Here is a 27,702-nt window from a genome sequence, read left to right on the forward strand (position 1 = left end):
GGCACTTCTGGAAATCCCACCTGGGCACAATCAGCCTCTGTGAAACCTGGCCTCAAGCTCGTGCTCCTCTGAAGGGCAGGAGCTCGACACGGCCCCGAAAGGAGCAGCAACTTCCCCCAGCCCCTGGAGGTTGGGTGCACCTGGGGTTAACCCTCAGAGGCTGCTGACAACCAAAGCGGTGAGGTGTTATTTCTCTGGTGTGTGTCCGTCACTTGGCTTCACCTTTCTCCTTCTCACCCATGACAGATCAATGGCAGATGTTTTCATCCAGCCCAAGGTAGCCGAGTGAACAGCAAAATGTCCTTTGTCCCAGCAAGAAAAACATTTAAAAGGTGGCATCAAATGGACATTAGACCAATTGATATAATCCAGAAAAACACCAAGCATGTGCACGCATTGCTCCATCTTTTTCCACGTCTCTGTAGTCCCCCCGAAAGGACTCAAGCTTGAAAAAAACATACCCTTAAAAAAAAGGGAGCTGCAAAGAATGTTAGAAACAACCACGTGTGTATTCATGTTATCCCACTGTTCTGATCCAGTGCAACGGGTCAGGGAGGAAACAAGCACTGAGATGTCCCCAGACTGTCACAGTTGCTGTGCTTGTCGCAGTGTTGGCAGGGCAGAGCCCTGGGATGAGGACACCACTCTGAGCAGGGCTTTCACAAAACCAGGCGAGCCGTCCAGGCCCTGTGCACAGTGCAGCACATCAGGCGCAGCTGGTGCTGCTGCCAGGAGAGGAGCAGCAGAACAAATGACCTCAGCTGGAGGAGAAGCACAGGAGCAGGTGGGAAGAAGCAAAAGGAAGAGCTGGTGAGAAGTTCAGAGCAGCAGCAGGATGGGTCCCTGGTTTCCTACCCCTCCACCATGAAACCTCGTTTTATTCACTAGCTGGTGACACTTGCTGCTGTCACAGCATGGGGTTAGGAAACCACATCCAGTCCTGGTCCTTCACCACACGCCAGTTTTGGTCTCTGACTTCTCTGTGTGCCAGAAGCTGCCGGGGCTCCTTCGGCTGCCGAGAGCATCTTCTGCCCGGCAGCTGCGCATCCCTCCCACAGGCGCAGCACGAAGCAGTGTCAGGGGCTCCATCCGGGCTTTTGCAGAGCTCTGAAGCAAATATTTCTATTTCTACCTCTTTTCTCCTCCAGCTTCACCCTTCAAACAGCACAGCAAGGATCTCCTCACAACTGAGAGGCGAGGGGACCTTCACAAACCTCCTCATCTTGCTCCTGCCCGTTAGCAACCACTGCTTTAAAGGAGGCAGTGGAGGGACAGCGTCGTCTCTCCCCCGTGGAAGCCAATTTTGGATGCCCCGGGAGCTGGCAAGCAGCACCCGCCCCGGCCCCTGCTGCCTTGCAGCAAAGCGAGCTGCTCGCACGCAGGGCTGACGCCACACAGGGCGTCTGCTAGGAGACAGCACAGCACTGCCAGGAGGGTTGGTTAACCACCTACCCGAAAAGAAGGCACCAGGAGATGAGACAAGGATTACGTAAAGGTTTTTGTAAAACAGACAAACCAACCCCACGTTGTGCCTGGTTCATGGGGAATATTTGCTGGTCCCTTTCCCACAAAGGGAAAGGCTGGGGGAAGAAAGGCTTTCTCACAATACCTATTCATCAGGCCTGGAACACCTCACAGCGCTCTGCAGCAACACCAGGCTGCACTACAGCAACCGCACTTGCAGAGGAGCGAAACCTGGATGTGCAGCACCTCATCCCCACAGCGCATCTCCCCCAAGCCTGAGGCTCCCCTGCCTCCTTCCCCCCAGCCCCATCTCCTCCTGCTCCCCTCAGCTCCCCTTCCTGCAGCCCCTCGCCCCCCGACCTGTTGCCCACAGCCTCGTCCATCCTGCAGGGGTGAGGTGAAGCCAGCCCCAGGCAGGCAGCAGCTCCCCCAGCTGCAGGGACGCTGCCTGCAAGCCACATCTTGCCCGTGTCTGGGCCGAGCTACTGGCATGCATGGGGAAGCGTGGGAACCTCCAGCGTGAATTAATTACGGTTGTGGGCAGGGCAGCTCCTTGACCTGCAGGAAACTTTCTGCTTCAGCCCAATTACCAGCATCCAATTACACGTGGTAAGGCGGCAGCTTGGTTTTCTTTCCAAGGCTCAACCCCTGTTTTTCAGTCAGGTGCTTGTATTGGCTCTTGCTGCTTCCCAGCTCTCTTGGTCAGGAGTCTCACTGCTAGGAAGAGATGGATTTTCCTTCCTCATGAGCCTTTTAAGGATCCATTCAGTGAACTGGGAAGACGCTCTGCTGCAGAGCTCGCTCATTTTTTTTGTACTTTTTGTGTAGAACGTCGATCCACTGGGCCAAAAAAGGTCTGTTCAAAACACATTCAAGATCAGTTCCTGGGTCAAAGCAGATCTGTAAAACAAAACAAATGGAATATCTGACACCCCCCCACACCCTGCAAAGCCTAGCACCTAATATTGAATGCTTACAGGTTTGTTTCCAGGATGCTGAAAGCTGTGTGCATCCTTGGGCAGATGTGCCAGGCAAGTTTGGTTTGACCCAAACAGGCTTTAATTTCCATGTGTGTTCTAGAATCCTGAAAGAACTACATGTATAAATGATTAAAAGAAATGCTGCCCACCCTGCACCTCCTCCTTCCTGGGTCAGCCTGGTGAAGCTCAGAGAGTTACTGCTACAGGTGACAAGAACTTGGCCATATAGGAAAAGGCATACTGCAGATGGGGGAAAGAAAAGAGATTTGTGCAGTAATCTATGTAAAAAGTCAATGGATAAAGCGTGTGTGTACATGCTAAGTAAAGGCCTTCAGAGGGATAAAAAGTAGAAATCAGAATGAAACTTTTCTATCCCCTAGCACTTAGGTAAGTGGTACAAGAAGAAAGCGTGAAGAAAAGGATGTTCTGGAAAGTTTCAAACAACAAACCCAACAAAATCAGAAGAAAATGGTTTAGAAGAGCCTTTAAAATGAGTTTTATTGTCAGAATTTTACAAGTAGCCTTCAGAGGCATCATACAAGAAGAACTCTGTTGCAAAACTCTAATAAATAGTCTGCCCCAAGTCCCAAAATATTTTTTGAAATAAAATAAAAACCAAACTTAAAAATAAAAGAGAATAAAAGCAAGACTTCAGGATGCTCAGAGATGTTAGCAATATTTCCCATTTACAAATAATATCAGGCATTATATAAATCTCCTTCATACAAGTCATTAAAAAACCCAAAACATTCTAAACCTTTACAAAAGCACTTCAGAAATAGTTCCAAAGAGATCCATTTCCATGACAAAACATTAGAGAAGAACTCCATGGGGATTAGCATCACAAATGAAGTTTGAGGTTGAAGTGTAGTGTGTACTTGTGTGGAGCAAGATTAAAGAGCATGAAAAAGGGATTTGAAAAGAGCGGGGAAGTTTTTGTGACAAGCCTATGCCTGATGATTTTACTCTGTTTATCTGAGAATGCGGTGAAGGGCCGGGAAGGACGGTGCTCCTGGGGCTAACCCCAAGCACACCGCACCTCACGCGAGGCAGTACTCAGTCAGGTAGTGACTGCAGACTGCAGTGCCTACCCTGAAAAGGTATTTTCTGGAGAGGTAATACGTTGCGGCAAGTTAGCTGTTCCTTCAGAGAACATGGAATTAACTTTCCTGACACGAGGCAGTTTGGGAAACCTCATGCTAGATAGCTTCACTGGGAATTGGGGATTTCAGAGCTCCAGTCCTAGCCCAGTACTTTGAAAAAAATACACTTCTTAATTTCACCTCTACATATTCCTCTGCCTGTGGTTATGAAGGATTTTGAGAGACCTCCCATTTAAGAGAACACGCTTAAAAATGTTCTCCAACATTTCTCCAATCTGTTGCGATTTGAGAAGTCCGGAGGAACGGAACGGAACAGGAGGGTGGGTGCACTGAAATGGCTTATGGGGATTTTCATGGAAACCGTTCAGAGGGGGGAAAAAAAAACAACAACTTAATCTCTTTACAACTTCAGCCTAAGTCTTATGCTCATATGCAAGTGACAGCTTCCCCTGGAAGGGAAGGGGACTACACTGAAGCAGCACAGCGACAGTACTGGGTCTCTCTCAGCCTGCCTGATGCGGTACGAAGTGCAGCATGCCTTGTTTTGCCCTTCGTCAAGTTACTTGCAGCCCTCGCTTCCACAGGAAACAAAGGCTACCAGAAATGCTAATGCAATAGATGTGTGATAATGTGCCTCGCCCATGGCTCAAGTCTCTAGCCTCTCTCCAAATGCTGTGACGCTGGTTGTACTGTACCATACACTATGGGGACACGTTCTCTGGAACGTATGGGAAGGTAGCACTAGCAATCAAGCGCAAATTGCTAAGGAGACACCTAAAACATTGCATTACATCCCTGTGTCTGTGGCATACTTCAGAAAACAATGTAAGAAAAGCAGTAAAATAACCATTTCTTTCTAATTTTCTAGATGTCATAATATTTGCCAAAGCTGCAAGGAAAAGCAGATTACCTGAAACAGAGAGAAAGGAGTTAATGGAAACAGAGGCAGACGGAGCAGCAAGCCTGATCCAGCCTCCAAATTATTTTGTACATAACAGATAAAGAAACAATGTGCAAAAAATAGACATTCACATTTTAGCAGTTAAACTTTTATTTTACCTTTTTAAAATTATTTACTTTGTTTTTCTACAAAAGGCAGACATTGATTGTTGATCTGCAATTATTCTGAGTGCGCGCAGAGATGCAAAAAAGGGTTATTGGAGGATGAAGGACAGGGAAGTGCTCTGACTATACTTTCACATGTCATGATTAAGGTGGCATTAAAGCTTAAGTCCCAGGAATAATATTCATAACAGATAGTTTCCTTCCCCGTACGCTGTTTTCAGTTCATATCAATTGTGTTGAAAACCCACTCGGTGAACTTCTTCAGCTTCTCAGTTGCATTCTGGGATTCCTCCTGTAACCTCAGGTTGTCTTCCCGCAAATGCTGCACTTCAGCCTGAAGACTGGCTTTGTCCTCTTTTTCCTTGGGTACAAGGAAAAGTACAAATCTTAGTGGCAATTCTTGATCATGCTTCCTACTTACATCAAGTGGCAAGAACCTCTGAGCGAGCACAAGCCTCACACTTCATAAGGATTTTATGTGCACTAACACACGGTTTTCTATCTAAGCTACATCTGTGACAATTCATTGCTTACTTTTTGCTTGAACTATCAGCGTTTCTCTATATTAAATTCTAATAGACAAGGCTGGCTCCTCAAGCAGTGAAATAAAATTGGTCATGTGCTGTTCTGTATGAGCCAAACGTGCAACTACTGATGGTTAATTAAACAAGGGATAGGAAACATTTCCGCAAATACTACCCTAGCTAACAGACTTTTCATCTGACCACAGTGTATCTTCCTTGGACCAAGCAGACAGTAACAATACTGGAATTTTTCACCGTAAAACTGTATGGTTAGGTGAAACTCTCCCTTTTCAGCATCAGCAGGATATATTTATGTGGACTGACTCCAGGCTTCTCACACAGTCACCTGAATTAGGAGTGCAGGTACTCAGAGTCAACTTCCTGATTTAAGCAGAGGAGTCCCATGCCTACATTTCTGGCACTGCACCCTAGCTTTGAATAACTGGAAGCACATCCTGAGAAAAATGGTAAAGAAATGTCTTTTTCACACAAAAGGATGAGACCGTCACAGGACTCGGGCATGGGAAAGCAGAACTACGCAGTAATTAGAATCACCTATCAGCACTAAACATACGCATTGCAGATTTTCTGTAGCTCAAACGTTTACCTTCCTCAAATCCTCTTGCAGCATCTTCAGCAAACCTTCCAGCTGGTCGACTTTAGAGGCGAGAGTTGGAGGAGATTCTTTACTGTTAAAAGTAGGAAACAAGAACAGGCATTGACAGATTTTACTGTATTCACACGGGGTATCCGACACACCAAATGGCTTTGTGTAAGCATGCACTCAGGAACACTAGGAATTCTCAAAACAAACAAAAAGTGCGTGGAACACATGCAGTGCATTACAAGAACAGATTTAACCCATAATAAACTGCTGTCATCCTGTCACATGGTTTCTCTCTCCTTCTGCTCACTATATGTGCCTTGAATTACCATAGCCTTGGACAACTTCGTAAATGTCTCAGACAAGAAGGAACCTGCACCAAGGTTCAGCTGTGGTTATGATCCTTTTGTTTTACTTTCCATAATCATGAAAACTTTGTTCTGTGAAGGCTAGAGACAGCTTCCAAATATGACTATTTCTACGTTTTTCCCGGATTTGTAACTGAGGAAACCTGTACATGTGAGGTATTTACTTACCCTGTATAAGGCTTTATCTGTGCAGAAAGCTGGTCCTCAGCCTGATCACTACTGGAGGCAGCACTCACAGGCCTGTGGTTTTCATCGGCAGCAGCAAAGAATGAAGCTCGCTGAACTGAAAAGACACGTGCAGAGAAAAACAATGGCAGCAGTGCAATAGTGCAGCACAATGCAACAGCTACACTGCGAGATCTCAAGGCAATCCAAGAAGCCTGTGTCAAGATTAGGTGTAATATACCAATACCCATTGGACAGAAGCAGTCTGGCATGGCTAGTCTTTGTACCAGCTTCTCCACTCTGCAGGATTCAACAAGCATGCACTAGCACTGGCAGAGTTCTGCATGCTCAGGCAGATCGTGCATCACCCTCAGGCTAACAATTACTCCTGGGAGGGAGATGCTACAGAGTGCAGAGCACAGATACCCCAGGGGCACTCCATCCATGGCCACTTCCAATACAGGCAAGAAGCTAAACTGGAACAGCCAGCACTGCACAGAACTTCCTGGGTACAACTGCATGACGCTACCCAGCAACTCAACGCCTACAGGTAGCTCCCTGCACTAGTTCCTTCTGTAAAGGGATCCTCTCATCTTGAAAAAAGAAAAGCTCAGAGTGCAAAACTTACTTGTGGAAAATAAACAGACCAGTGCCATTTTTCAGAAATTTTTTCTTTATGCCTTCTTATGAAGTATTGTCAGATTGAAATATGAAATCTCTTTCCTGCCTTCTTTCTACACTTCTTTTGTCTTATAACTGCTCATTTACAATATTTTAGCACACCTATAAATCACTATCACGTGTGGTGTTGACTAAACTGCCAAGTGTCCCTACCTCTGGCGTTTCCTAGCACAAACAGCAACGTAAACACTTCTTAACTTAATTTATTAACACCTCTCTCCCTCAGCAGCTGCTGGTCTCTCACTGGAAATAGAAAAGTATTTTCTTTTTCTGCTTGGCAATTTTTTTATTCTGTGCTTTCAACAAGGTTAATATTAACACGCCTTAGTATTTGATGGGATTATTCCTGCTCCTCTCTTTTTTCCTTTGAAAATACTGAAGGTTGGCATACCTCAGGAATCCAAGCAGCTTTGTTTCAGCTGGCTGCAGATACCACTACCTACAACTCCTGAGGCTTGTGCTGAAGACACCATGCAGAAGAGAGGCGTCCAGGATCACGGATCAGAATTTAGCCTGGTTAGTACTTGTCAGTCCCTGCTGGCACCTAGCAGAGACTACAGGCTGGGATTATATTGACAACAGATAGCTGCTCCAGGTCTGTTCTGTCAAAGCTGAATGTATTTTTGCAGTGGTGAGATCAAGTTGCCAGCCAACACATTACCCCAGCTTTTCTTGATCTGAGCTGTCAGTTTGTTACCTTCACCACACCGAATTCGTTCATGCTGCTAATTGGAAATGCAAGTGAGTCTGGGGCCTAGAGAAGTGAGGGATTCAGGTTGATGAGGACAGTGAAAGCTAAGGGGGGGAAAAAAAGAAGGGATCTTTTGAACAGAAACTGCTGACCACAGTGAAATGCATTAAGAGCTGGGTTTCAGCCCTGCGTGGTGGCGAACAACTCCTGTGGCAACAGAGCAGAGCACAAATGTATGTCACGAGTGCTGCCTTCCGCACGCATTGTCTGAATGATGTGTATGAGTAGCACCAGAGAAAAGCCAAGAAGCAAGTTACTTCACAGCCTTCTCTAACCATGCAGAATGATGTTCAAAACCTTCAAGATCAGTGAAAACACCTTCAACAAAGGTGGGTCAGCATTCATGCTGAGATTAGCAAAAGACATTTCTGTTTAAAGCACTTGGAAGAATTTTCCAGCAGATTATAACAACGGTAAGATAAACTCCCTTTGGGCCGAGGAGTATTTCATTTCAAATTCAAACGCACGTAGGCAGCTTACAGTTCTCTTCAGTTTACTAAGTGTCAGGGAGATGGAAAGTGCTGTAGGATAAAATGACACTTATGTCCATGTATTCAGAGGACACAGAGGGGAGAATGGCAACGGACTGTATGCCAACAAGGCACATTTCCCAAATTACCTTGGCAGTGCACTTCAGCTGCACTATAGAAGCTCCATGCTCAGGCAATAAGCAGCCAATCATTAATGTGTTCGTGTACTTTTTCCCTATTTGACTCGACTTTGCACTTTTGTGCCAGATGTTTTTCCACCCTAGCTGTTATGTCTGCAGCTGCTTTACGTGAAATGAAAAATAGTCAGTTTCACAGATATTTGGCCAAACTGTAGCACAGAGGGAATACAGCATGAAGAAACGGCATCCATTACACGCAAAGCTCTGGGCTGTTAAGTCTTGAGTTGCTCTTTTAATAGAGTTTAAGCTTCAGACTAAGTAGAAACAATAAAAACAACAAAAGCAAGAGCCTAATTACAAAAATAGTCCTTCATAAAGCATGCAGAAGGATCGGCCTTCTAAGTATTATATTCTGAAAATTTACCTTCAAAGGCTTTGGCAGCATCTACCAGGTTTGACCAGTCCAGATCAGAGGCAGAATCAGGCAATGGCATAAGACCAGGGTCTGGCATGGGCTGCCGTCTTTGCTCCTGGATATCTGTGAGGGAGCTGTCTGAGGCAGAAAACTCTCCTAGAGTAAGGCAGAACAAAAGAGAAGTTACAAAGAAAAAAAAAAGTTCCTTTCCTAATACTGAAGTATCCCTCCTTTTAGTTTTTTGGGGATAGCATTTCTGGAACCAGACACCACAGCAGAACGTTTGACCAAATGCAGCTGACCAGTTCCAGCACGTTACATACCAGTTTTCTGAGACAGTGCCTCTCACCAGGACATACAATTCCTTCTTAATCTGCATAAATCTTTGCAGCTACCTCTTCAAAAGCCAACCTCTGCCTCCTCCCCAGTACTGGGGTGGGGGCAGCACTCTTCTACTCAGTGATGCCTGCCTTTGCACAAGCTGAAGGTACTTTGAGGGCTCTGCAGCTTGCTGGGGCTTCTACACTCCCTGGTATTTATCTGTTAAAAATAAAAGATTTTTTCCCCCCTCTCTTTACAATCTTGTAAACCAATGGAAGCAGATTAGGCCAACCAAGATAAACCAGAAGAAGAAAACCCTAAGAATGATTTGAACGCATTGCACGTATCTCAGCAGGTCAGTGACACAATCTTTACTGAAAAATACCCGTGCCCACCCATAGTTGATATACGGCCTGCTATGGAAAACACATTGGCATGCAAAGGATATATAGAAATGAAGTTCTTGTAATTTTTGTGCGATTTGTCGCCTAGCAAAATAAAGCATTTAAATTATTGTCACTAATGAGGGAAAGAGCAAAATGTGAACCAGCAGTTACCTATTTTATTTCAGTTTACTGGCTGGCCAATCGACAAACACGGGATACGCGGTCAGTCAGCACACCTGTAGGCTCAGAAGCAGCAACAACCTGCTTCCTTGCGCCCTCTGCTTGGTAAGGCATAAGGTTGAGAAAAAATTGTAGGTGGTGGTAGGAGAACTAGGGGTGTAAGGGTGAGAAGATTGACTGGGCACATGGGAGGCAGCTTCAGAAAGGAAGGGTGTACTGAAGAACCCATTTGGACCAAGGCAAAGGAAATTTGGGCACTGCGAACAGGAAAAGAGCACAGCGGGAAGGACACAGATCCACTGGAGGACAAACACCACTAACTGCATTGCTTATTTTCACTCTCTTTAAAATATATATATCTTCTAATAACTATATAACTTAAAGAACAATAATAACTTCATAAAAAAAGTGAAAAAAGTGGTATTACTGCCTGGAAAACAATGACCAGAAGAGCAACATTTCATTTGCTTCATTGCTCATAGATGTTGGATATTGAGTGTGTGTGTGTGCGCGCGTTCACTTTTTCATAAACTTAAGGTTAGCTCAGTAGTAATACTGAGGATTCTTGCATTAACTTCCCAAAAGAGGAGAAGTTCTTACCGTGAAAATATTTACCGTTTTTGAAAAGATACGCAGAATCAGGAGAAAAAGAACTAACCATTTGATAAATGACTTGATTTAAAAGGGTAAGGTGGATTGCTAATTAAGACAGATAAGTAAATAGAAGTATTTTTAGTTCACTGTTCTCCCCTCTTTAAACCAACTGGAGGTGCTCTGGAGTGACAGATCTTTGTTATTAAGATCTTGGAATTAAAAGAACTCTGAATAGCAGGAAGCCAACAAATACTAGAGGTATTAAATATCCAGTTCTGCTAAATCCTTCTCCCAGCAAAGGCGAGCAGGATGGGGGAAGGGAAGACAATTCACATGTCACTCAAGCGGCTGGTCCTTTTATCACGCAGACCTACATTTCACAGAAAATGGAAAGTCTTCTTTTGTTGACAAACGTATAAAGCTTATGTGCTAGAAGGAGTAATCGGTTTTGTGTGGAAGAGAACATGACAGTGAAAGAAGGTTTGGGTTTTTCTTTTTGGAAAATACAGGCACCCGAATGAAAAGTGCTGCCTTCCCTTACTACTCCCATGGCATCATTCATCTTCTGACCTCAAACCCTCAGAAGCCAAACCCATCAGTCAGTTATACATGTAACCAAGTCTGCAAAGTTATTTTAGTCCATATAAAAAGAACTGAAGAGAGCTTCGTTTCCTAACTCTTATGCAAGAAACATGTTATATGGAAACAACAGCTCATTATGATCAAACCATGCTCAGCCAAGCTCATTTAAATCAAACCAAGCTCATTTAAATCAAACCATGTCAGGTTCAACACTGAAAACTGATGCCTAGTGATCACAGACAGATTAAAAGAATTTAAAATAGCTTTCTACAGCAGCCTTCACTGTAAAATGCATCCTATGTATCTCAGTACAGACAGTGCACAGTACCCACTCTAACGAGTTGAACCTATTGGTAGTGTTGCATTTTCCTCTTGAAACATTAAAACATGAATGAAGCAGAACATATATGTACTTCTTCAGAATACGCTGCAGAATCCCACGCTGAGATCTAGCTCTTTTTGGAAAACACACTTCGTGCACATATAGTTATGAGATACAGAGGGAGCCTGCAAATGTCCCTTTCTCACCAACTCAGAAATTCACATACAGTAACAAAACCTATCAGATAATCTTGCTGACACTTTTCAGTAGACTAATGGAGGAAACTGAGTGCATTCCTGACAACAGTTTACCAAGTAACTCTCCTTGTTGAGCTGCTGATGTGTGACCAAAATTAAGTAACTCAAGTCCTGTAAAAGGAATAGGCGAGTGAGTGAATTGAAAACTAGCTGGAGTAATAAAAACTATTTCTAGCATAGCCAGTCATATAAAAGTGAATAATTGCTGATGGACATGCCATTATTATACCATACACCATTATAACCAGGCATACATTATTTGCCCATTGGTCCAACTGGTCCTGATGACTCCTGGAGAAAATGATGCAAGCTTACAGCTGATGAGGCAAATTTCTGTGCTCCTTCTGCACGGTGCAGTTGCATGACCAGTCATGCAATCTCATACTCACTGAAGCAAGGAAAAATTCCATTCTATTTTATGTTTTCTGGTAGTCAACTCCCCTCATTTTGGGGAAATCCAGATGGAAGTACTAATTTGCTGTAACAAATCGTTTTCCCTTAACATAATCATGATGGATTCCTTTGAAAGCAGCAAACACGGAAACACCCTTACCATGTAGCGATTTCATTCCCAAAGTATACGATGGTCTCCGTAGTGGCAGTGACTTTGGGAGAGAAGGGTACGTGCTGGTGAACAGGACATCGTTTGGCATGGCTTGGTCCAAGAGTGAGGCCCGCGAGGCGAAGAAGTGGTCCCTTTGGCCACTGTAAATACTCTCATCTGACAAAGTCCTTTGCAAGGCACGCCTTGTGGTAGGAGTGCTGGGAAAGGGAGACTGACAGGACAGAGTGTGTGACTATACATTCATAAAAGAAAAGAAATAAAGAAGAAATTAAAAAATCAATACAAACTTTTGAAATGTATGATGGTTTATTTAAACTTTTTTTTTCTTTTTAAATAAGAAAGCAAGTGTTAACATAGTATTTTTTTTCCCCAGAGTGGATGAGGAAAGGAAACTAAAGGAACATGCTTTGAAAGGAATTATAACCAGATAACACATCAGATCTCTTCCAGTCAGTCTTACACTCTGTTTTTAAATATTCTTCAAACTTTTACTAAGGTATAAATGTTAGCCATCCCTCACGGATTATAGAGCTTACACACAGCAGCGATGATGTTTACAAAAAACAAACTGAATGCTGCATAAAACAGAGCTCTCCTCGTGCCAGGGGAGGCTGCATTCCTGCACGCAGAGCACCAACAAATGCCAACTAATTAATAGTCCCATATTTCTGAGCAACTAGGAATACCCACCACTTCAGTTCTTCAGAATGATTTGTATGAAAATTAAATTAGTTGTCTCATGAGTGTGAGAACTTGTGTCTTACCCCCAGCGCAATCTAAGCTCTGCACACAAGGAAGCAATGCTGTGGTTAGTCTGGAGCTACTACTTCTCTGGCCAGTGCCAGTGAGCTGCTTTCAAACACCACATACCATTCCCACCAGCAGAGACACCAATTTTGTACTCTACCAGCCACAAATTTTCTTAAAACCTGTGGCAACACAACCATCCCAGACACAACAGTTTTTAGGGTTTGGTTGAAATTTGGTCCAAGGATTTCATGGAGAAACAGTAAACAGAGGAAGACCTCATCACCCTCATTTGCTCCATAAGCAAGTTTAAACAAGAAAGGAAATAAATTGATTTCTGGAAACTGTGATTAAGCATTACAGAGTGTTGCTCATTTGCATAGAAAAAACAGTTCTCTCATCTCAGGAAAAAAAGGAAAAGAAAAAACTGTTTAAACAGACAGTACTCTGTTCCTGTGATCAAAAACCCACACTCCAAGGTGGGAGAAGGATATGGAAGAATGACAATTGATACTGCACAGTGAAAGACAATCTGCCAGATTCTTTTTTTTTTTTTTTTCCCCCCAAATACAACAAATCCTAATATTGCAAGTTTGCTGCAGGTTTTGCTTTTCTAGATTATCGATCAGAAATAATTAAGATTACTTTCAAAATCTGCTGTCATGAAAAGACAAGGAAGGAAAGAGAAGCAATGTCCCATGTTAACTTTGTTACGTCACCTTCTCCCTTTTGCTCTGCCTCCCTCAGAACAGGATTCACGCCCATCACACTAGAAACCTTGCACATATACTTAACACTACAAAAGAAGACAACTTCTGGCACACAGTTGTCGTTATGTTATGCTGAGGATCAAGCTGTTTCTTTTTCTTCTGAAGGGTAAAAGCTTAATCAGCAGGTTCATGTTACGATCAGCTAAAAACTCACAGCATTTGCCCTGAAGCAGCAAAGAAAGAGCCAATATGTCAAACAGTCTTTCCTTGAGGGTCCCATGGTTCACCTTGTGCTAAAGAATTCAAAATCTACCAGAGAATTAGGAGCTGGAACCACCAATTAATGCCAGACTAGTAAGACTAAAAGATTGCACAGATATAAACATGTGATGGAGTCGGAAAACAGAGGCAATATGGTTAGGAGTTGTCTTCTGATAGTGCAGCAGAGGGAAGAGGAAAGGTAAGGTCTGAGAAGGTAAAGATCATTACAAGTGGGTAAGGAGATGAGGAAGACTAGGAAGATATTTGTATATGTTCAAATATATTTATTATATATAAGTGTATGTATATATATTTATATATAAAAATATCAAAGCCTAGAACAAATTCTACTAGAAAACAAAGCCTTTGGCAGCCATCAGAAAGGAGGGTGGAGGTTTTTTGGTCTTTGTGCAGTGAACTGATGAGAGGCATTATTTTTATTTTTTTTTTAAACTGTCAATTTTTATGTAGTCAGAGCAATAACTTTTTTCTAAGATGAAATATAAATCATGCAGTGGGCACAAATGACAGTTACTTTTCAAATGTAGACGATTTAATTTATTGGTGTGATGGTGTTGGTGACTTGCTGAAATTTATCAAAAGCATTGCCTGAGTTAATGTACTTGTTACAGGCATCAGAAAATTAAGATTAGGGTAAGACTGGATTCACTTACCCCAACACAGAAAAATAACAAGCTTTGGAACATACACACTTCTCATGATCTTCAGGTGACCTCTTTAAACAGAACAGAATTTCTTGGAGTGAGATTAATCTCCTTGCTCAAAAATAACCAACAGGAGATGTTCTCATTTGCCCACATCTCACTCGCCTTGTAGAACTACCACAAACCTAAGAAAAAGTTATCTTACCAGTGGCAAGATTTTCTTTATCCAGCCTCAAAGGTAACATCTGAAATAATCTGTGCATGGAACCTAGCTCTTACAAGTTTTAATAAGCCACTTTGGGCTTTTGCAAGCAAAGAAAGAAGTTGCTCTCTCTTCTGCATAGTTGCTGTGGAAACCATCTGGGCTTTAGGTGGTGAGCCTGAGCTGTTAGGCACTGACTGTATATGGAGACTGCAGAAATCAAGGCACTGTTCAAAATGACAGACTTCTAAAATTAATATGGATGCTTTATAGTTATTATACACACATTACAAAACACCTCAGGAAATGTTTTTAACTACTTATTCTGTATAAATGTTTGCTTCAGTTTAGGGAGCATTCTTGGTCCTTGTAACAGGATTAGAGAGGCATGAAAGCGTGATTACTGTGATACTGTCAGCAAGTCACACTCTAGTTCTGCAGTCAGAGAAGAACAATTCAAACGCGTAAGACAACATTACTGGATTTCTCACAAGCCACTGGTCCTAAACATGCTTTGCAATTAGGCATACTAGCCTCTGTACATTTGCACACACAGTTGTAATACTACTGCAGTGACCGGAATAACAAAACTGTTCCCAAATGTTTTCCTCTAGTAGATAAGTCTGTGACAAACAGATGACTTTCTGCCGATGATGAGCATTCAGAGAATGCCTTACATTTCATTTTCCTGTTACAGGTGAGAATGGAAGAGATCCTGTCTGAGAAACTCTGAGCCCAACAATGCAAAGTACTGAGTAAGCTCTGTAAGAATGAACACTTCATCTTCGGCTACTCTGGAAGCACGCAGCATTTTCTACACAGAAATCTTAGAGCTTCGCAGCCTTCATCAGTTTCCAAACTATGACACCCTTTTGCTGTATTAGTGATACGCCTGGGCAGCAATGAACTCGATCATCAAATACTTATGAAATGTAACTTTACACATTTCTGGTTTGTGTCAACAGAAGCATGTCTCGGATCAGAAGAGGACCTGTGCATTGCTCTTAAGGCATCTCAGATTTTATTCATCTGTGACAAGAAATAGACAGATGACAGACTCTCTAACATACCTTAAAGTTCTTCTGGGATTCAGGTGTTGGACTATCAAGATCTATCAATTTCTTCAGGTCTTCTTCAACGGTGGACTTGGATGCTCGTTTTGGTGATGCTCGGAGGTCTCTTGCTGATGCACGCAGCCGAGGGTGGGCCATTTCATTGCCATCACTCTGGTGACGTCTTAAATGAAATGGAACAGACACATTCAGGTCTCAAAGCCCTGGGGCAGGAGGCATGAATGAAACAAAAATTATAGCATCCTCAAAATTTTAAAAGACAAAAAATAGGTAGGGGGCACGAAAAAGGAGAGGAGTTTCACTAATACAGCAGAGCCTCATCTTAATGAATACCTGTTGAAGCAATCAATTAGCAATACACGCTAAGGTTGTCATCCATTTTCTCAGTAAGGGACTGAATCCATTAAAATAATACATATTCTGCACTAAATTAAAAATAATGTCTTAAGTGAGCCAAAAGCAACAAAACACCAAATTCCTTTAATCTGTCAACTGGCTTTTTTTTTTTACTGCAGATTTTACAAAGTTTCCCCATCTCATTTTGACAGTCAGTGATTGGCATCACCTTGGAATTCTGTGTTGACCCAATAAAAGCCAAGAGGAGATGAACAAATTGTTCTGGAAGGGGCATTCCAAACCACCTGCTTTCGAAGCCATGCTAGACTGAAGAGTATTTTCACTGGAAAATTGTTTCTTTATTTCTACTCCAAAAGAGATGGCTTTGTATTGTAACACAGATGCCTTGCCTTGCCTTCAGTCACTTAGACTGGATACTGGCAGCAACCTAGGCTAGGTACAAGGAGTGCCACAGAGCTCATACACAGCACGCACCGTACTACTACATGGGTGAGAGGCTTAAGAAAGAGCTCAGCCTCTATATTAAGAAGATTTTTAATATTTGCTGAAATAACATTGACCTTTAAGAGGTCCCAAGGAAAGATAAGCTTTAATAGGACTGAAATCCGTACAGCACTCTAGAAATGGTAATTATTATTTTTGTAAGTATGTTAACAGGGAATGAGATTAGCCAACTATTAAATATTTAAACCCAGCTGCAGAACTCTAAATTAGAGATTAAGTTGTACTGCAGAATACGCATTCTATTAAACAGTCTTGTGCTTTTCTGTACAGAGAAATGTCACAGATGTCAATGCTTCTTTACAATTAAAGCTAATAACCAAAAAAGAAAACCAAAAAAACATTCTTACTTTCTTGTATCCATAAACCCCACTGAGTTTATTGTCCCTTCTGGCTTTTTCCATCCGATCAGATACTTGCTAGTAGCACCCTGGCGAGGGTAGAAAGTCCTAGGACCAGATGAGGAGGAAGAGGAGGAGGAGAAAGAAGGTGCGAGCTGGGGAGAAGTAGCAGGATGAAGCTCTTCTTTAGGTGAGCTTCTGGCACTGGTGAAAACAACCGGGCTGGCAGAGTGTCGTGAACTCATGGTACTGGGAGAGAAACAAAGACAAATTTGCTTCTAATGAGCGTTTATGCATCTTGTTCAATTATTTTTACAGCAAAACTTCGGAGCACATGATGTTACTCTTACTGGAGCAGACAGAGTAGCAAAACCAGCTCAGTCATTTTAAGGCCCTTCTATGAATGTTTTATTAGAAACATTTCACACAGTCATGAAAAATTTTGTAAGCAAGTTCTACGGATGCAATATACCACCCTCCCCTCATCCTCCTTTACAAATGGGAAACATAGTGCTCATGGTGATTAGCAGCTTAAAAGTAATACATGAGGTTGTAACTAATTAGCAAAAAGAACCCAAGTCCAACTTCTTGCTGGAAAGTGGAACAAAATGTATTGTGAAGGAAGTTGAGCAACAAGGAACATCTCTTTGAGACTCCACAACAAACCACAGAAGAAACCCACACATCTTTCAAAAGAGAGTTTCCTGGATTTCGCCTGAAAAGAAGTTACCATTTGCTGCTAAAAAAGACACTTACAGAAATGGTTAAGTTCAAGCACGTCCCTAACATAATGCCACAGTTTGTTTAGCCAGAGGAAAATATCGGATCAACTAACTGCAACTTATTGCTGGAAGAAGTGGGGGGAGGCTTCAGATAAGAGCTACTCTTTAGCTATGATGATATTAAAATTTCATGCAACTTGCATAATGTCAGGAGAGCTAGTGCTCAAGACAATATTTACTTTAGCAACCTTAAAAGGTCAGGCATTTCTAGCTACGGTTAGAGCAAAGCTTTGTGTACAGCCTTAGCATGGAAATAGCATTATGTATATAGAGACCAATTTTCCATCAGCTCTCTCCACAACTTAGCCACATTTTCTTCCCAGTATCCAATACTACAAGGAAGGAATATGAAACAGATGGACCTGTGGGAAAGAACAGTTTCTGACTGAGAAATAAAAATTAGCTGGAAGGCTGAACAGTCACTGAACAATCTTTTCATTCTTAGCTTCACAGGAAATTCTTTACCACTTTTTATATCTTGATGAAATAAGGCATTTTTGATGTCCATTTTCAATGTCTCTCAACAAAATGGATAAAGTATTTGAGGCTAAATTTATGTTGCCACCTGGAAAAATAATCTCACCTACATTTAGCCTTACAGAAGGCAGGCATCTAATCTGTGCCACTTGTCTGGCTCCTGCAGTAGCCAATGCGGAGAGAAATACCCTTGGAAATGATTCTCCTCATCTTAAATTAGGTGTCAGACAGGGAGAATTATGCTTTCAAGTTTCTCCTCTCTCTCTACTGACAACAGATGGCTTCTAAAGAGTCACCTTCAACTACATGTTCCACTTCCAAACGGCTGGAGTGAAGTCCCAACAGCTAAGTGCTGTGGATGCAAGGAGTCGGGGCGGATGGCAGTCTTCCCACCTCAAACAGCGCCAGCTGCTGCCGGCCATGCTTCCCCTGAACGTACGTGGGGATGGTGGGGCAGTCCCCCGGGTTAGGGATCTAACATGCATCTCCCCATGTGTACACAAATCAGGCAACAATAATACAGACTTGGCGTTACAGATCCCCCCTATCTGTACATTTGTAAAGCCTGTACAAAAGATGGGAGATCGGAAAAATATAGGAAGATATTTCTGTCCATGAAGCCCGTGTATTTGGTACTGCACATCACAGCCTTTATTTATAATAGATGCAAGTAAACATAATTTATAGCTAGAAAGCAGAGAAAAATAAGATCTAGAGGTAGAGGCAATACATTTCTCTTCATTCCTCCTTCTCTGTTCTTTTAAATACTGAAAACTCCTACACATGCTGAGCAAGCCAGCCCATCTGCAAGGCATCACCCCTGCAAAATTAAAATACCAAGATCTGTGGAAGATATACATCTTTAAAGAAAACATATGAGGCTTTTGTTTTATTGTGGGTTTTGTTTTTGAATGTTTATCCCCTTCTAAATACAATCAAGAATTGGAGAAGACTTTTGTTTCAGCGTAGAAAACAGAAGCTCTGAACACACTTCAGAATTGTTTAATCCCACCAGGTAGCTCTCAAGGAAGTGCTGCATGTAAGAAAAATACCCTTAAAATTAATTACAACTCCTAGCTAGGTTGCTAGTGTTGACCTTTAATATTTACTATGCACAGAGGACAAAAAATGATGTTCAATATGTTCTACGTTAAATGTGTATCTAAAATGTACATAATGTATAACTTAGTAATTATATTTTATTATATATCATACAGTATATAAATATTGTATACTGTAAGTGCTACTATTTTAACATTTATTATTTTATATATATATATATATATATACACATAAAATATATATAATACATGCTAAGAGCAACCTGGCAGATGAATGAGAAAATTAGCATACAGTTTTTAATATACTTTTCTTTTAAGTGTATTGAATGTTTTGAGCTGTGGTTTTACAATATATTATTTTTGGGAGACTATTCTGCTTCAGGAACTACACACAGAACTGTGGAAAGGCCCGGAGTTTTGAGGTTTTTCATCCTACATGTAAACACAGGAAAGTCAATAGCATACTGATGGAAAACTGTAACAGACACCTGGACCAGCCTGATTATATCTGGAAGGAATTCAGTCCTCTGTCTCAGGACTGAGAGAGAACCTTTTGCCACTGGTGGTACCCTACTTCCCAACTGGAATATTGTGACAGGAAGGGTTAAATTAAGGAAAAATTCTGATACTACGTAACAGTCTGCAAGAAGTCCTGATGAGTCATTCATGAAAGTAAACTGTTAGACATAATCTACAACAGTTAAATATTAAAAATATTCTAAGTAATTAAAATAGATTAGAAGTATTCATACTTTTTCTAAACCACACAGGTTAGGTGGAAATGAAAGTCTGATTTATTTATTTTTTTCCTAGGGAATTCATGCCATCAGCGCATATGGCTTCATTTAATGACATTCAGCTATAATGATTCTGTATAATTACTGGCCTACATAATGCAATTCTCCAGGGATGCTATGAGAAATATGCACAATCATCAGGAAGGACTTTGGAATGGGGGTGGAGAAGAAAAGTAAAAACACAGCCAGAAGCTCTGCTGTAAAAGTTAATCACTATAATTTACATTTTGCCACCAATTCTCAGGTACAAGTTCTTTTATGCACAATCAAATGATCTGAACACTAATTGTTGCTCCTGTCTTCTACAGACACAAACACTCTAATTTGTGGCTATTTTCTTTTCTTTTGTCACTGAGTTCTTTTCAGGGCCAAATTCCTTTTCTTCTTGCTCAGAAACCCGACTCCAAAGATGTTGCAGGCATTCTGGCATCCACAAGGAAAAGGTAAAAAAGGAAGAAGCAGCAAAGGATAACAATTTAGAAACTTAAAGAAACGCAACAATTAAGCTGTTCATTTCTCACAAGAAATTGCTTGTTCAGAACCATCCTTTACTCTCCCCTCCTTCAAGCAGGCAGCTGTGGTTACGTTCTGGAAGTGCCAGGCTAACAAGCCCCTGCCTCCAGTCCCTATCTACTCCTTCCCATGCCCCTCGTGCCCCTCCTATTGGGTCAGCCTCACTATTTGGGAAGCCGTGTAGTCAATGGGACAAGCGGACAGATCAACTGGAGGAAAAAAAATATATATATTTATTTATTTATTATTATTTTTTTAAGCTTTGTTACATTTTGACTTCACCTCCTAGAACAAGGTGTTGTGCCTGCATAGGAAGAGTTATGGGAGCGTTGGGAGCAAACAGCTGGACTGAGGGTCTCCTCAGCTCAGCATTGCTGTTCAGTGTGTAACCATCAACCCAGGACACCATGAGAAACAAAATGACAGCTTTTTGCCCACACCATGCCTTTGCTATATTGCAAGGCATCAAACACATTTTCTAGTCTTCAAAAATGTAAAATAAGGAGGGAGTACAAATAAGTCTGCCTTCTTCTCCGCCAGAATAAAGTATGTGGGTGCAAGGATTGTAGCGTTTCTCAAGTATCTTGTCCCATGTGTTCTACAAATTGCTACTATCCCTCTCCTTTGCAAAGAGCTGCATCTAAATCTGACTTTTAAATGAAACAACATAAAACCTTGGGAACTTTTATCTGGAAATTTCAACAGCCTGAAAAAAATATGTAGAAAAGCATTTCAGTATCATTAGAGAAACATCAATTAGATTAAAACAAATCAACCAGAGAACAATCACATTCTGAGACAGTGTTCATATAATAAACAATGAGACAAAATCTTAGTCCAAGTTTGCAATCAAGTTGCAAAGTATATCCAAGAAAGATAAAAGGTAAGAGCTGTCAGGGTGAAGATACATTTCTATTATATTTTCTTGGCTTTTTTTACTGAACTAACCTTGTATGATGCTCAGAGGAGAGGAAACCAGAGCGTAGGTGTACAAAGATGAGGTATGTATTAGACACAGCTTTACAATAAAGCTTCAAAGTTATAGACATTTTCCATTTTTTTTTGAATTGCTTCTGAAAAAACACTTCCAAATGGAAATCCTCCTTACAACTTTGCTGTTATCAGCATTTTGTATAAAAATCTCACATGCAACGCTGCTAAAAGTTATGTTCACAGAAATACCACAGGGCACTTGGCAAATTCTAATGAACATCAAGCAGAAATGCATGTCTTCAAATAAAAGGTATAACACTGTAGATAAGCACCACTTAGATTTCTACCTCCAAAAAAGGGGTAAATGCTAAGGCTGCCTAAATTCTAAGTAAATCCCTCTACAGCGTTTTATACAGATTTCTTCAAGCCCTTCATACATATACAGCTACTGGAAACACCGGTCTCAAAGACTTTGATGGAATTTATACCAACTGAATATGAGCTTTAGTGCCAAAAATGGTCAACCATAAAGAGGCAGAAAATCATACTGGGACCACCATTAATAGATTATTTAGTCAGAATTACCATGACAAATTACATGGAGACAGTTTATTGCACTACAGTCTCTATGACAACCTCTGTTAGCAGCTACGATACGAGGAACTGTTAAAGTGTCTGATAAACATCTACCCTTGCCTAAATGTAGTTTTGCTCAAAATGAATAGCAAAAAATGCTTCAGGATTCCGGCCTACTGGTATTTTAGCTGTACACTGAAAAAGAGGTGCCTTAAGAAGAAAAATGCAACAGTCAGGCTCCACAAGACCAACAAATTTTGATGATCACATAGCTTCCTGAAAAAGAGCTGATTTTTCTTTTTGTTAGTATGACTGAGTATTTTTCTAAAAGCACATTGAATACGTCTTCAAAAATGAGTTAAGAAAAGGTTCTAAAATATTTTATGCCTCTAGCAGCTCCACTGAACTTGTGAAGTGGGTATCTTCCATCTGAGGTGTTCAAGCACTTTACGCACGTACTTGATATCTCCAGTTTTACAAATTGCAAAACTGAGGGAAAGAAGGAACGTGACTGTAATGTGTCATACCTACGGCTTGCAGCAGAATGAGATTAAAAGCTATATGCCAGCACTCCCAAGCAACTTGCTCTCAGTCCTGATCATAATGACTAAAAGAAGACTTTTAAACAAAAAGACTTGTGGGGAAAAAAAAGTAAAAGACATCTGAAACATGTACTTGCAAGACTAAAAAGGAAACCCATATTAAACTGTGCATTACTAAAGGGAGTGACTTCCTTTCTAATTTGTATATAAAATATTTAAGATATTCATCTACGTTAATGTACATAAATTTGCAAGATATTCCTTACAGACACATCAGGCATGTGTCTGTCTTGTTTAACAGCAACAGTATAGAACATGTTGTCAAATGCATTCCGTAGTGTTGGATGCACCAGCAAATGCAAAGATTAAAGTTGGTCTGGATTTACAAGTGTTCTGCATAGTAAGATCTCTCAAAACACTGATCAATAGCCCGGTCACCGGTCAAACAGAAGCCTCAGCTTAACATCCACTTCTCGCTTTTGATAAGCTAGAGAGTGAGAATGGGAAAATGAGCGTGGAAGGTGTCAATCTCATAAGAGGTGAAAGTTACCTTGTATGCGAGACGGCATCACTAAGACTATAAGCACTGTTCTCCCTTGTTAGAGGATTGGAGGCTGGTTGACTCTTGCTGTGAAGATCCAGACTCAGCGAAGACTCGGCCTTTCGGTCTATGTGGCTCTCTTTTTCTAATGTCCTGTCTGCAATGGAGACCACTTCACTGGAGCTGTGCCACAGTGGCGTCACTTTCTCCTTTGTTAGCCCTGTCCGGGGAGATGTCGCTGCTCCCAGAGAGGCAGTGCTGCCATGGCTAGGTCCGTAGGAAGTGGTATCTATGCCACTATCAGCTGAAGTCCCTTGAAGGTAGTTGTAGCTGTTCAGCTCTGATTCAGTGCGCTCTCCACTGTCATACCATTTCTCATCACTGTGAGCACTGGAGGCATTGCTGGAGAGAGTATTGCTGCTGGAATGGCTGGAGTAGTGGCTGTCAGACTACAGAAGAAACAACAACCCAAAAAAAAAAAAAATCACACTTGCAGATTTATTTCAAAATTATAGCAACAGAAAAGGAGGAATAAAGGGTTATGGAAGTCCCCACTGCACAGCAGGAACTCTTCTACCTTCAAGTATTGGACAGGTATGTTTGGGAACCTAACTTGACAAATTTCATTCCAACACAATGGGCGTGCTCTGCTCTTGGTGCATATAAGCAGCTTTCACAAGGATGTGGAAGCCATGCCTTAACAATGCAGGGAAAACCTGAGATTTTGTCCCAAAATACTTTAAATTGTTTCCTTTCAGATACAATTTACTCAGCCTGGACAAATGACACTGGCTGAGCCATGTAGACTTTGACCTGTTTCATAGCTACTGTAATTAAAATATTCCAATTTTAAGAGTCCAGTGTTTCAGAAAATAATACATAACCAATCCACAGAAAGTGCATGTTAATTTCAACAATGCAATTGCCTATCAAAAGGCTAACCTAGGAAAAATAACAGCTGCTCCTCCTAACCCTTGGTATTTTTCCTCCTCAACAGTACTGTCCTTTGCAAATGGTCACTGAAATGCCATTTAACTATTCTGAAATTGTTTTTCCAAATGGCAGAATTGCAAGAAAAGAAGCTTTCATGCAATGCTTTGAAATTATCCCATCAGGGCATGACAGAGGCTGGTTGGTTTCTGGGTTCTGCCCTTGGTTACAGCCAGCTGTTGGGAAGAAGCAGAATGCCTTCAGCTCTGCAGTGAGCATCCATTACAGAAAGAATTTCTTGCCATACACTCATCACTACTTAGTAGCTCATCTTTGAAGTATCTGTATTCCTCTCAATTTCTTAATTTTAGTTTCCATCTAAAGACTGCATCTAAATTCTGATCATCTACATAACTGGAACTGAAAAAATGCGTTTTCATTATGCAACAGACTTGTTTGGCAGGAAGATGGCCTAGGAATAGGAGAAGGGCCAGAAAGGACAGTTAGAAACACCTTCCCTCTTTGCCTACCCAGAGTTTTACCAAACAGACATAGGCAGATCAAATGTCAAAGATTAGATACTGTTTCTGCTCTCACTGGAGAAGAGGGGAAATAGAGAATGGATTGATACTCAGAGCAAGAAATCTCAGCATCCACATTTCTTATTATACTAAAATAAGAACTGACAAAAAAAAAAGCAGGAGGAATATTAAGTTGATATGGACTCCTAGTTATCTCCAGTTTAATTTACTGCTTTTCATTAGGAACAGTATCACTGTCCCTCATCCATTTGTCTACGTAAGAAAGATTTACAACAACCAAGACTAAAGGAGAAGAACGTAGGCATTAGTAATTCCACTGTTGCATTGTGCACACAAGCTAATGAGGCGCATATGACATCATTATATGGTCTAATGCATCACATGGAAAACAGGCCAATCTAAATATGAAAACTAGTTTGTGCTCCTAAGAATATGAGGACAGGTGTTTTGTTTGTTTTAAAATAATGAAGGCGTGTCGTTCTGAATTAATAACCTAAAACAAACACTGCAAACCGTACTCAAGGAAGAATGCTGGTAAGCAAGAGCAAATAACAGGAACCAACAGAAGACTTTCTCACACCTAAATAAATGCAACTGACTCTTTTAGCATAATCATGCAACACAAGTCTACGTATTAGCTGATTGTACAGGTAAAAAGTGGTCCAGCACAATGGACAACAGTTTAAAGTTTTCTTCTTCTTTTGATGTAGTAACAAATGATTTTCAAGACATTTCAAATTTATGAACGTTACTGCAAGTTAATCTCTCTGTATATAAATCAAGAAGAGACAGTCTCCAAAACAGAGCACGTACCTAACTGTGTAGAGACAGAAAGGCAGAATTTACCATTTAGAAATTAAAACAAAAAAAAAAATAAGAAAGACACTTAAGCTGTATTCCAGTGGACCTTTCAAAAGTAGTCTACTAACAGTGTGCAAGATAGGTTATGGAAAGGAATTAATAGCTAGAGTAGATGAGGAAAGTGGGTAAAATAACAAAACAAAAGCAAGATCACTTGTCTGTTTCAAAGAAGCAGCCTTCATAGTCTTGCCGTGCACAATGTATTAGTCAACTTCAACTCTCACATGTAAGCACTAGAAATAGCTTTGTAAACTCCCACAAATCCTCTCCTTATCACAAGATAACAGACCAGAAAGTGCTTATCATCTGTCAGTAAAACTTTATTAACTAACAAATATTTTAGCAGGCCTTCCATTGCTTCTCTAAGGTTCGGGAAGTAATAGATCTGCTCTACTGCCTGCTCCATAGTTTAATAGGGAACAGGGCTTGACTACTTTTTCCCTTTTCTGTCTGCGTCTTTAACTGACACTTTAAACATAATTTTCAACAACACTTTTGGTATCAAGAGCTTTTGAAGCAAGAGCAATATATTAAATAATTCCTTTTTTAGGATAACTTACATGACCCTGCTTATTTGGAGACAAGTGAACCACAGGATCCTGTCTCATCAGTCTTCCACTGGGGCTTTCTCTGAAGGATGGCAGTACTTTTGATACTGCTGGGAGATGGCATGTTGGTTCTGCAATACAGCATACAATGATGTACTGAAGAGAGCATGCAGCACAACAAACTAAGAAAATGTGCAACTCATTTTATACTGCAACTTTTCCCACTGCTACCAGTAGCCAAAAACTTTGAATATCTAACAAGAAAATCATTCCAAATGAAAAAAAAAAAATACACTGAAACAAAACACAGGTGAGTAAGTGAGGGCTCATTCCTGCCTGGCGTAAATCAGAAAGACTTCACGAAAAATTTGCAGCCACCATCCTGGCTTTAACAGGATAACCTGAGCAGTGCCATGCCCCCATTGTCCAATAGCACTGCATCAGAACATTAACACAGAGGAATATACATTTTTACAAGGTATTGACATTGTATGTCTAGATGTATATTACCTGTGGACAAAAGATTTAAAAACCTCTGAAAATCTGCGTTTCCTTATATTGTATTCTACGCAAGGCAGGACAATAACAAAAGTCTACAGTGATGGCTTAAATCCACGTTTTTTTCCAGTACCACTACTACACGTATTTCCTGTCAAAGTTAAGGTGAGCTAAGTAAGTGTTTTCTAATTGCAGAAATAACAATCTGTTGAAATCACAACATTCCTGTAGAAACTAATGACTGTGAATGAGGAAACTGCATAGATTACAAAAGAAAGGAATGCTTTTTAAATTAAACCAGGTAAAAGTGGACTGATTTAATTACTCATCTTACATGGGCAGTTAAGAAGTGCTCTTTGCCAATTTTGCCAAAAAAAGCTTTTCTGTAGTTTAGAGTGGGCAGGAAGGTGTGAGTGTGAATTCACTGCACCTAATGCCTTATTTACCTTGATAAAGATTATCCCAAGTGGAAATGTGCTTATTTGGCACAGAGCCCCACTTTCACCTAGATTCACCAGACTGGCAATAAAGTCTCCAGTCAGAGATGCAGCTTCCAACTGGCACTCTATGAATGCAGGACAATACACAAGAGATAAAATACAGGGATTATATATAAGTACACATTTTTCAGCCTCTGCCAAATGCTGGAGCCACATTATCTACCACACATTTTTTCCTGTACTTTTTGGCTTGATTTATTTATTTTGCTAATACGGTGACTCCTGACATTTTAGAACAGAACTCACTGGCAGCTCTGCTTAGTGCCAGCATCAACACAGAACCATTGGTCTGCAAAAGTAATGCTGAGGAAAGGATCGGTTTTACATGTGTCGTTACCATCACAACAGTATCAAAACATATGTGATTAAAAATCATTCTGTCAAAATGAGAACTGCAGATCAGTATAATCACAGCTCTTGAGCAAGAAGAAGTATGGGGGGGAGTTGTGAGGGAGGGACTGACAGATGGTTTCAATAATAAGGCACAGCTCACTGAGGTTGTGAAGGTATGTGAACAAAGTACGTCTCCAGAACCTGACGACCACATTTCCCTCACAAAACTCCTGCTAAATTCACTGAACTTTATTCTGTTTTCAACACTAGTCAATTTATAAAGAACAAGTAAAGAGCTGCGATGCGGCAAAATGATCTGCATATATGCAAGGATGGAAAAAGTATGGAATTGTTTAATCTATGTTAACAAAGTAAGAAACATCAATCTATCAATTTTGACCACGCTCATCACGTTGGATCAACGTTGTTTGTAGGTAGTACAACCCTTCCATTGGTGTCAATCTCAGCGGTATC

The 27,702-nt window shown here is 41.1% G+C and overlaps 1 protein-coding gene across 6 annotated transcripts in view; it reads right to left on the reverse strand.

Moving 5' to 3' along the window:
- Positions 1–2,782: 2,782 nt before the first annotated feature.
- Positions 2,783–27,702, reverse strand: part of SIPA1L1 (signal induced proliferation associated 1 like 1) — a 202,399-nt gene continuing 177,479 nt past the window's right edge. For 5 of the 6 annotated variants that reach the window (XM_082760690.1, XM_082760692.1, XM_082760688.1 and 2 more), the window contains 9 exons: positions 25,910–26,028; positions 23,026–23,465; positions 16,804–17,043; positions 15,593–15,758; positions 11,926–12,169; positions 8,740–8,886; positions 6,277–6,391; positions 5,744–5,825; positions 2,784–4,973 (listed from right to left, as the gene is read on the reverse strand). In XM_082760690.1, the coding sequence (XP_082616816.1) occupies positions 4,830–4,973; positions 5,744–5,825; positions 6,277–6,391; positions 8,740–8,886; positions 11,926–12,169; positions 15,593–15,758; positions 16,804–17,043; positions 23,026–23,465; positions 25,910–26,028 (1,697 nt within the window). In that variant the 3' untranslated portion in view covers positions 2,784–4,829. Of the gene's footprint in view, positions 4,974–5,743; positions 5,826–6,276; positions 6,392–8,739; positions 8,887–11,925; positions 12,170–15,592; positions 15,759–16,803; positions 17,044–23,025; positions 23,466–25,909; positions 26,029–27,702 lie in introns of all 6 variants that reach the window. The other variant, XM_082760693.1, reaches the window with a different exon arrangement.

This window comes from Aythya marila (genome assembly GCF_965140915.1).
Source record: "Aythya marila genome assembly, chromosome: 5".
Lineage (NCBI taxonomy): Eukaryota > Metazoa > Chordata > Aves > Anseriformes > Anatidae > Aythya > Aythya marila.